Source organism: Ammodytes marinus (genome assembly GCF_949987685.1).
Source record: "Ammodytes marinus genome assembly, chromosome: 8".
In the NCBI taxonomy this organism is placed as follows: Eukaryota; Metazoa; Chordata; class Actinopteri; order Uranoscopiformes; family Ammodytidae; genus Ammodytes; species Ammodytes marinus.
The window spans coordinates 574,995-586,304 of record NC_137212.1 but is presented as its reverse complement, the minus strand read 5'-3'; the positions used below and the strand labels follow the sequence as shown (position 1 = coordinate 586,304).

Here is an 11,310-nt window from a genome sequence, read left to right as displayed (position 1 = left end):
ATGTTCTGATACGTCTCGTTGAAGATCAGAGATTTGTCCCCAAACAGTCTGTTAGCGGAGATCAGCTCCGTGGTCGCGTCCTTCAAAATAAAATATAAAATCACTTTAATTTATATATGTTATGTAAATATTATATATTAAATACAATTCCAAGTTGATGTCTCATGTACAGAACTAATACACATTTTAATTATTATTATTTTTTTAATTATTACATTATTTTTTTTAAACTGTTGGCACAATTATTTTATTTTTTCTGCTCCTACAATACAGTATAAAACAAAAGGTTAACCGAAAGATATAACAGAAGCTAGGAGCCATGTTTACAGAAGCTAGGAGCATGTAAGCTAGGAGCCATGTTAACAGAAGCTAGGAGCCATGTTTACAGAAGCTAGGAGCCATGTTAACAGAAGCTAGGAGCCATGTTAACAGAAGCTAGGAGCCATGTTTACAGAAGCTAGGAGCCATGTTAACAGAAGCTAGGAGCCATGTTTACAGAAGCTAGGAGCCATGTTTACAGAAGCTAGGAGCCATGTTAACAGAAGCTAGGAGCCATGTTAACAGAAGCTAGGAGCCATGTTTACAGAAGCTAGGAGCCATGTTTACAGAAGCTAGGAGCATGTTAACAGAAGCTAGGAGCCATGTTTACAGAAGCTAGGAGCCATGTTTACAGAAGCTAGGAGCCATGTTTACAGAAGCTAGGAGCATGTAAGCTAGGAGCCATGTTTACAGAAGCCATGTTTATAGAAGCTAGGAGCATGTAAGCTAGGAGCCATGTTAACAGAAGCTAGGAGCCATGTTAACAGAAGCTAGGAGCATGTAAGCTAGGAGCCATGTTAACAGAAGCTAGGAGCCATGTTTACAGAAGCTAGGAGCCATGTTTACAGAAGCTAGGAGCCATGTTAACAGAAGCCAGGAGCCATGTTAACAGAAGCTAGGAGCCATGTTTACAGAAGCTAGGAGCATGTAAGCTAGGAGCCATGTTAACAGAAGCTAGGAGCCATGTTAACAGAAGCTAGGAGCCATGTTAACAGAAGCTAGGAGCCATGTTTACAGAAGCTAGGAGCATGTAAGCTAGGAGCCATGTTTACAGAAGCTAGGAGCCATGTTTACAGAAGCTAGGAGCCATGTTAACAGAAGCTAGGAGCCATGTTAACAGAAGCTAGGAGCCATGTTTACAGAAGCTAGGAGCATGTAAGCTAGGAGCCATGTTTACAGAAGCTAGGAGCCATGTTAACAGAAGCTAGGAGCCATGTTTACAGAAGCTAAGAGCCATGTTAACAGAAGCTAGGAGCCATGTTAACAGAAGTTAGGAGCCATGTTTACAGAAGCTAGGAGCATGTAAGCTAGGAGCCATGTTAACAGAAGCTAGGAGCCATGTTAACAGAAGCTAGGAGCATGTAAGCCAGGAGCCATGTTTACAGAAGCTAGGAGCCATGTTTAAAGAAGCTAGGAGCATGTTAGCTAGTAGCCATGTTAACAGAAGCTAGGAGCCATGTTTACAGAAGCCAGGAGCCATGTTAACAGAAGCTAGGAGCCAAGTTAACAGAAGCTAGGAGCATGTAAGCTAGGAGCCATGTTAACAGAAGCTAGGAGCATGTAAGCTAGGAGCCATGTTAACAGAAGCTAGGAGCCATGTTTAAAGAAGCTAGGAGCATGTTAGCTAGTAGCCATGTTAACAGAAGCTAGGAGCCATGTTTACAGAAGCTAGGAGCCATGTTAACAGAAGCTAGGAGCCATGTTAACAGAAGCTAGGAGCCATGTTAACAGAAGCTAGGAGCATGTAAGCTAGGAGCCATGTTTACAGAAGCTAGGAGCCATGTTTACAGAAGCTAGGAGCCATGTTTACAGAAGCTAGGAGCCATGTTTACAGAAGCTAGGAGCCATGTTTAAAGACAGACCTTCTTTCTGAAAAGGCGACAGTTCAGTTTGGCGAAGAAGAAATGAACCTGGTCCGAGGTTTTCTCTTTGATGGTGTCGAACTCAAACACCTGAAACCAAGAAGAAAATGGATTTAAACTACGTCATTTAATTCTTTTAAGGTGTAGTCAGTGATTCTGGAGAACGCTTGTTGTCTAAATCACTTTTTTATCAAAATCAGTGAATATCTCCTCATGATCCACTACCTGTCTGTACTGTGTGTATGCAGGAAAAAAGGTGTGTGTGTGTGTGTGTGTGTGTGTGTGTGTGTGTGTGTGTGTGTGTGTGAGAGAGTGAGTACGTGCGTGCGTGCGTGCATGAGTTAGTTTCTGTGTGTGTGTGTGTGTGTGTGTGTGTGTGTGTGTGTGTGTGTGTGTGTGTGTGTGTGTGTGTGTGTGTGTGTGTGTGTGTGTGTGTGTGTGTGTGTGTGTGTGTGCGCTTACCTGTGAGTGAGTTAGTGTGTTCGTTCATGAGTGAGTGAGTGTGATTATTTGTTTAATCATTCACTCATTCATCCTCTCACCCTCATGATCTGCTGCAGTGTGTTGTTACAGGCAGTGTGTGAGTGAGTGAGTGAGTGAGTGAGTGAGTGAGTGAGTGAGTGAGTGAGTGAGTGAGTGAGTGAGTGAGTGACAGACTGACTGACTGAGTGAGTGACTGAGTGCCTTTGTTTGTTTGTTTATTCATTCATTTGTGTGTGACTGTCATTCGTTCGTCCGTGCATGTGTGTCCGTGTTCATTCGTTCATTCACTCACTCATTCATCCTCTCACCCTCATGATCTGCTGCAGTGTGTTGTTACAGGCTCCCAGTTTGGTCATGGCGAACGCAGTAGAGACGCTTATCGGTGACATGAAGATATTGGCCTCTGCAGCCTTGTGCTTCGCCAGCTGTTTGTAGAGAGACAGAGCGAAGCGGCCGTTAGCCCGAGACAGCGCCCACACGCGAGGGTTAGTCGACTCTGGGATCGAGTCCCGCTCAGAGTTCGGTTCTTCTGCCCCCTCCTCCTGCTCCGGGCTGTGAAAACAAGCAACATTTTCATTTAACTTCCTAAATTAATCCTCGAAAAATCACTTAAGGGGGTGACCCTCATTGTAGGTGTTGTGCACGAGGGCTCGTTAGGGCAAAAGCCTGGTGAGTATGTGTGTGTGTGTGTGCGTGTGTGTGTGTGTGTGTGCCCATGTTCCTGCAGCCATAGCAGCCCCAAACAAAAGGCCAATATAAAAATACCCAATGGTATAATATTCTTTTCAATTAAGGGGGTGACCCTCATTTACAAAGATGTTCTGAGGTGGGTTCTTCAAAGCCATCCTCCTTTGTGTGAAGTTAACGCGCACACACACACACACAAACACACACACACACACAGAAAAACACACAAGCGCGCACGCACGCACACACACACACTTAATTATCAAAGGTCAGTGATTCTGGAGAACGCTTGTTGTTAAAAATCACTTTTTGGTCTAAATCAGTGAATATCTCCTCATGATCCACTACCTGTCTGTACTGTGTGAATATCTCCTCATGATCCACTACCTGTCTGTACTGTGTGAGCTGAAAAAAGTCCGGTGTTAAAATGCTTTCTAACTTCAAACAGTGTTCCAGGGATCAATTTTTCCTGTGAGGAAAGTTTGTTTATTCAGTTATGAGAATATACCTTAGAAAATGTTTCACTTCTCTGACACACCCAAAGCTACACACTGCACCTTTAATTGTCTATAAATGGTTTGAAGATTGGCGCTACCCGGATGCATTGAGTGAAACAGCTGAATGTATGATACAGATTAAAGTCGACACCCAAAGCTACACACTGCAGCTTTAAAGCATATTTACCTGCGGAAGATGCAGCGTGGCTCCAGTGGAAGGTCCCGAGGTTTGGCGCTGCAGATATCTGAACCAACGACCAGGGAAACGAGCGGCAGAGACGCCACGACCAACAGCCAATGAGAAGCCCTCATTCTAGAGAGAGAACCAATCAGAGGCGAGATTAGACTTTACAGTATTTACATGTACATTTATTTATTGTTGAACTTCTTAAAGGTGGAGTCAGTGATTCTGGAGAATGCTTGTTTTCAAAATCAATTGTTGACAAAACCAGTTGGTCAAAATCTGTGAATATCTCATCAAGATCTACCTATCTGTACTGTGTGTGTGCTGAGAATCCAGTACTTTACAGAGAATCCAGTGTCAATACACAGCCTAGGCTCTGTAAACGGGGATGTTCCTGTGGGCCCCTTTGTTTACACATTCTTTGTTTACTTTGTTCTGGGCAGCAGTGGCGAAGTGGGCAGGGAGGTCGCCTCTGGAGTGCAGGGTCAGAGGTTCGATCCCCCGCCTACCCGCCACATGTCGAAGTGTCCTTGGGCAAGACATTGAACCCCAAATTGCTCCCGATAGTTAGCTTGCAGCATGGTAGCTGCTGCTGCTATCGGTGTATGAACGTGAGTGTGAATAGGTGACGTGTACAAAACAATGTAAAAGCGCTTTGAGTCTGTGAAAAACCAGGAAAAAGAGCTTTATAAGTGGAGTCCATTTACCATTTACATACAACACACAGTACAGACAGGTAGCGGATCATGAGGAGATATTCACTGATTTTAACAACAAGCGTTCTCCAGAATCACTGACTACATCTTTAAGTCTAGAAGATACACTGCAGGTGAAAAGGGTTTAACATTTCTAACGCATTGATATTATCATGAGAACTTTGCCAGTTGATTTCTGACATTAAAACAATTCTTTTTTTGTATTTCAATTTCTTCAAAAATGTGAATAAATATTCAAATTTGCATATTCTCTGTAAAATCCGGTTTTAAAAAAATTTAACTGAACAGATTTTGGATACAACCTTTTTTTTAAATTGTATATTTAAAAAAGTACAGGTCTTAAAAATGCATTTTCAGCATGTTTTTAAGAAGAAAATGTCTCATAAATCAGACAGTGAACAACATATGAACAAATCCTTCTGTAATAACCTTCAGAACAGTGCTAAGAATGATTATGGATTAGTTGATGTAAGTGCTTTAGAAGTTGTAGATTTCTGGTTCAGAGTATCGAAAAATAACTAATGTTGAGATAATGTCCGTTAAAGATGGTAGTATAGGAGAAATATACAGACGCAAACAGACAAGGTTTAGTCAAATAAACACCTGAATGTACATGTTGGACCTTTGATTTATACTAGTATGGAAGAAGACATGTTATGGAAGATAAATAGACAAGAATCTTAATTGACACCTGAAAAAGATGAATTCTGGAGTAAGATTAAACGATATGAATATGTTAAACGTTACCTGATGAAGTATTCCAGTGTTTTCAGTCTGTGCGTTTAGAATGAACTCCGGTCATTGTCCCTCAGACCAACTAGACATCACATCGAACTTTGAGACATTGATCCAGGGTCTGTCAACAGTGTGTGGGAGAAATACACACACACACACACACACACACACACACACAGGGGGAGAAACACATACACACACAGGAACTGAGGGGCAACACATACACACACACACACACAGACACACACACACACACAGGGGGCTAGACACACACACTCACTGACGGAGAACACACACACACACAGACTGAAGGGGCTACACACACACACACACACAGGGGGAGAAACACATACACACGCACAAATTGAGGGGAGATACATACACACAGACAGACACAGGGGGGGGGAGGGGCTAGACACACACACTCACTGACGGAGAACACACACACACACACACACAGACTGAAGGGGCTACACACACACACACACACACAGGGGGAGAAACACATACACACGCACAAATTGAGGGGAGATACATACACACAGACACACACAGGGGGGGGGGCTAGACACACACACTCGTTGACGGAGAACACAAACACACATACACACGGAGCTACCCACGCGCACACAGACACAGGGGGAGATACACAAACACACACAGAGGAGCTACACACACATACACACACACACACACACACACACAGGGGGGATAGACAGACACACACAGAGGAGCTACACACACACACACACACACACACACAGGGGGGATAGACAGACACACACAGAGGAGCTACACACACACACACACACACACACACAGGGGGGGGGATAGACAGACACACATGCGTGGGAGCAAACTGACCTTTTCAGACCGATCACTGATCAATAAGGGACGGCTGCAGGAAGCACGTCTGACTAGCACTCTATACACACTCAAACGGGGAGATACACACACACACACAAACACACACACACACAAGGGGAGATACACACACACACACACACACACAAGGGGAGATACACACACACACACACACACACACACACACAAGGGGAGATACACACACACACACACACACACACACACAAACAAACAGGGAGATAAACACACACACTCACACACAAACAAACAGGGAGATAAACACACACACACACACACACACAAACACACAGACAGGGGGAGATACACACACACCCACACACACACACAAACACGGAGATAAACTCACACACACACAATCAAATGGGAAATTAACCTGCAGGAGAGAAGACCAGACACCTGGCCCAGGTGTTCACAGTTTGCACTGACGGTCCCAGGCCTCACGGTCCCCACACACATCCTACCTCTACTGTGCGTCTACTGCGCGTCTGTGTCTGACTTTTTGTCACTGACCGTGTAATCAACCTAGAGCGGGCACACATCCAACCTCAGACGCACTGCTGATGCGCGTCGGAGGCACGTCTGCAGCGACGCTCCCCTTTACCTCAGGAGGAGGAGCCTATTTTTTTCTGAGAGCCGCGCGTCTCTCTCGGGTCTCTCTGCTTTAACTGATAGAGAAATACTCTGCTGAGAGTCATATTGACTTCATACCGGCAGCTTTCACTGTAGTTTCACCATTTCCTGGTGTGTCCCCTTCAAAATAAAACTTCCAACAAGCGAAAATGTGACGAAAAAAATTAAAAATAAAAAAGGCAATGGGGCGCACGAATTACTGTCCAGACTCAATATTAGACTCAATATAAATCATATGCATCATAAATGACACGAAAGAACTTCATTTTTAATGGGAATTATCTATGAAAACTCTATGTAGAAATATAGGGCTTTTAGAAGCAGCGCTGCAGCAGCTGCTGAGACGTTCCATGTGTGTCCGAGAAAAGTCCGAGAGAGGCAGCAGTAAGGTAACGCGACGCGCTCCAGAGGTAGACGCAGGATGTGTGTGGAGGCCATCAGGCTGTGTTCCAGTCTAAATACTCTCTAGACAGATGTTCTCACGTATCTCTGCATGTAATATTTATTTATTTATTTTCATCATATCAGATTAAAGAACGTGGGTTTTACATCACATGTACAGTAAAAGTAAAAATGGAATCCCTGGATTGGCCGATGCTCGTACAGCTTTAAAGAGTATAAATCAAGCATTTTCCAGACTTTCAAGACGTACGAATTCTGCCGATGCTTCCACAGAGTCACAGGAACTCCTCAGGAGCCCTGCACTCCTAAAGACCTGAGTCTCTTCAACAAAGTCTGCTCTGGCCGTGTTCTGCTGTTTTTCCAGCTTTTAACCATCAAAATTAACATGTTTTCTTGAGATCTTTAATGAGCATTGGCTCATTTTTCTCAAGGGTTTTGTAGAAGATTCCTTTAGCGATAACACCACCAGCTTTCAGACATCCAGAGAAGAGCTCCCTCATCTTGTCCTGAGAGGTCCTCAGAGCTCTGATTCTAACATAGCTCTCTGGTTGGAGGACTTTTTCAACAAGGAGATGATCCAAAATGGGTTCAATGCAGCTCACTCTCTGGATCAGCTCCGCTCGATGTTTATCCACAAATTCACTCATCCACTCGTCTGCAGAAAAAAGGAAAATGACTCAAAAGACTGACTGGATTTACCAAGTTAAAACATTTCTCATAAAGACAGGCTTCATTACCAGATGCTATAAAACGTCTTCTTTCTATATTCAAAGTGGACGACTGAAACTAATCAAATATCAAAATACTGGGGAAAAAACTTCTGATTATGTAACAGTAGTTTTTACTGGGGCTACTGTTAAATGTTTAACACATCATTCAGCACATTAATGTTTTCTAATGTGTGTGCACAGTGTGTTTAGACTACAACATGTCGACCACTAGATGGCAGTATGCACCTGGTCTATGAAGTGACACTGCTCAGGTGTTTTAAAGCTCACATATTATGCACTTTGCTGTCAATTTTATATGGTCTAAGTAGTCCCTAATACTTATTTTTTAAAATGTTTGCTGAAAAACCCGTTCAGATCATTTATTGTAGCAAGCCTCTATACCCTGATGTTCTTCTGGTCTCCGGATGACCTATATTTGTGCGATCTGGCTAGCCCCTCCCACCGTCTCTGCCGGGCTTTCTTTATATGGGCTCTCCCACCGTCTCTGCCGTGCTCTCGCGATACTAGAGAGACACTGCGTGACTTCGGCCGGTAAACACCCGGCCGAAGCGAAGCCATACTTTGACATAACAGTTTGACATGATTAAAACCAATGAAAACAGCAGCCTCACAGTTTGATTTCTACAGGAATAACTTCCCACCCTTTGTGGTGTTAAAAACGAGTCATTATTAAACTCCAATGGGAAAGCTAAGTTAGTGCAATAGGCGCAAACGTTGGATGCTAAATCCGAAGCTACATGTGCGCTAACGGCTAAAAATAACCCTCAAAATCAGTGAAAACAGTAGCCTCACAGTTTGATTTATACAGGAATAACTTCCCACCCTTTGTGGTGTTAAAAACGAGGCATTATTAAACTGCAATGTGAAAGCTAAGTTAGTGTAATAGGTGCAAACGTTGGGTGCTACTCCCGAAGCTACATGCTACACTAGGTAAATAACAGGCAAACAACCATTGAGGAGATTCCTTTTAGTTTCACCGATGGAATTACTACACAAGTAGTTCCCTAAGTTTTGTCTCGTTATAAACGCAGCATTATTAAGACTGCTGTGATTAAGATAAATGAGTGGATTATGAGCAGAATGCTTCTGTGTTGGTTTATGCAACACTCTGCATGGTTTGCTGCACTATGGGGATCTTGTCGCTTAGCGGGGAAAACAACATGGCAGCCATCCATCGGATCTCGGAGCCGTGGACCAATAAGAAATGGGGGGGTGGGGTTATCAGACTTTTTTTTTTTTTAGACAACTGCACGGTGGACTTTACTAATGTGGGGGGGGGAAGCATCGGAAGCATGGACATATAAAGAAAATATGGGGAGGTGGCTGTGCCGTCTATTACGTAATAGACGGCCAGAATTCTGACTGGAGTAAATTGGGGGGAAGGGGTGGGGGTTTCAGAAACGGGGAGAGTGAGAAAAGGAGAGATTGCTATTTTTTTTGATATTTTGGCAGTCTCTAGGCACACTGTGGCCCCATGGATATGTTAGAACACATTTAAAAAGTGCATTTAGCATAATATGTGACCTTTAAGGTGACAGGTGAACAAAGATGGAGCAAACACACAAAGTATCCTGAACTCAAATTAGGACAGGCTTAAGATAAAGAACCAATGAGGAGGTTTGTATATCAGATTCTGGGTTTCTAGACGATCCCATCAGTGACTGATCACAAGCAGAGTACAATAATAGATAATAACGGGTTGGATTTATATAGCGCTTTTTTGTATGCACTCTACAGCACTTTACAGGGTTCCAGGTTCCATTCATTCACACACAGTCATACCGGTGGTGGTAAACTACCATAGTAGCCACAGCTGCCCTGGGGCAGCCTGACGGAAGCGTGGCTGCCATTCAGCGCCTACGGCCCCTCCAACCACCGTGTGGCAGGGCGGGAATTAAACCGCCAACCCTCCGATCATTTGCCGACCCGCTCTACCACCTGAGACACAAGTCATTAATACAGAAGACGTCACACTACGTGCACCTACCGTCTGCCATGGGATCTACACCAGCTGCTCCTGCTGAGGGGCCTGCAACTGAAACAAATACATTATATACACATGTTTGTAAATACTGCTCTTATATATATACAGTGTTTCCCCCAGCGCTTTATAGCTAAGGCAGCCGCCTTAGCAACGCCAGCCCCCCGCCTTAACAACCAACCGACCCACAAAAATTAATAAAAAAAAATATTTAATTATTATTTTTATTTTTTTGTGCTGCACAATTTATGTACTAGCAAGCGCGATGTGTGCTTGTGCATGGTCATAACTGCGCGAAAGGCCACAATTTGCAGTAAAAAGCATGTGTCTCCAAGCGTGTCTCTATTATTTATCTATGGTCTCTATCAGCTGCTCTGTGTCTGCGGCTTTGCGCGCGCGACCGTACCGCACCGCGCGCGACTACGGCATGCACGCGGGAGAATTAAACGAGCAGAAGTAAACCGACATTTAACTGGTGGCAATAATAAACGCAGTGCGGTTCTATGGGGATATTTAGCTGAACAGAAAGAAGTGCTCTGCAAAGCTAGAACAGTTTAAGACTCCACATCACCGTGGCAACACAAACTATTTATCAGCTCAGACAGGGCAGAGAAAAGTCTGATGAATACATGAGAGTGATGGCCCAGCCAAGTCTCAGTAAGTGTTTACAGAAGTGCCACACTGTTACTGTCTTTGAAATGCATTTAGTCATTTTAAGGGGAAAACACATTGTATTTATTATTTCAACTATTGAGTTATTTGTAGAACAGCATGCTAGTGTAGGACAACAAGATTTTTTTTCAGAATTTTCAATGCTGCTTTATTTTTATGTTTTAAATTGGGAAATACATGTTCCAAAACGACCAATAACCTCTGTATTTAAAAAGAAATCAAGCAAGTAGGCTCAAAATAACCATTAATGAATTATACAGACCTGCAAACTCATAGGAGGTGAAAAAGGTGACAAACACCCGTCCCTTCTAGGGGGGTCGGGTGTTTTTCGCTGTCCAAACGATTGGCTATTGTTAAATATCATTCACACAACCAGAGTTCTCCACTATTGCCTCCAATGTCCAGCTGGGTGAAAATAATAGCCAGCTGAGATCCTGACCCTCCCAGGGGGGTCCGGGGGTATGCCCCCCCGGGAGATTTTTTTTAAACTTTTTAAAGTGAAATGCATGAATCTGGTGCACTTTGAGAGGGAAATTAAGAGGCTAAATCTGAGGAATTTTGTGTGAACAAATAATTTGGAGACACTGGGTCGGATGAATTAGAAGCTTCTTGGATTTTCCATTAAAATGTTCATTTAAAATAAAATATTATGCAGGGTCCTCTGGGTTGGGCTTGGTGCTCTTTTTCTTTTATGGGACATATTTCTCTGTAATATAATGAATACATTTAAATGCAGTGAGAGGAATGAAGCAGAAGAACTCTGTTGTCCAGCTATCTTTTTTTCCACAGACAAGGCTGAAATAGGT

General features: G+C 43.4%; 2 protein-coding genes across 11 annotated transcripts in view; both read right to left on the bottom strand.

Annotated features, from left to right (window-relative positions):
* Positions 1–5,571, bottom strand: part of serpinc1 (serpin peptidase inhibitor, clade C (antithrombin), member 1) — a 15,168-nt gene extending 9,597 nt beyond the window's left edge. The window contains exons 1-5 of the mRNA XM_080032098.1: positions 5,216–5,571; positions 3,756–3,881; positions 2,693–2,936; positions 1,902–1,991; positions 1–80 (exon numbers count right to left, since the gene is read on the bottom strand). The exon at positions 1–80 is cut by the window's left edge and continues 46 nt beyond it. Of these exons, the coding sequence (XP_079888224.1) occupies positions 1–80; positions 1,902–1,991; positions 2,693–2,936; positions 3,756–3,880 (539 nt within the window). The 5' untranslated portion in view covers position 3,881; positions 5,216–5,571. The remainder of the gene's footprint in view (positions 81–1,901; positions 1,992–2,692; positions 2,937–3,755; positions 3,882–5,215) is intronic.
* A 251-nt stretch (positions 5,572–5,822) lies between these two features.
* LOC307254853 (NACHT, LRR and PYD domains-containing protein 12-like) overlaps positions 5,823–11,310 on the bottom strand; it is a 365,889-nt gene continuing 360,401 nt past the window's right edge. For 6 of the 10 annotated variants that reach the window (XM_080033377.1, XM_080033383.1, XM_080033385.1 and 3 more), the window contains one exon: positions 5,823–7,775. In XM_080033377.1, the coding sequence (XP_079889503.1) occupies positions 7,501–7,775 (275 nt within the window). In that variant the 3' untranslated portion in view covers positions 5,823–7,500. Of the gene's footprint in view, positions 7,776–9,838; positions 9,887–11,310 lie in introns of all 10 variants that reach the window. The other 4 variants (XM_080033386.1, XM_080033379.1, XM_080033380.1 and 1 more) reach the window with 2 other exon arrangements.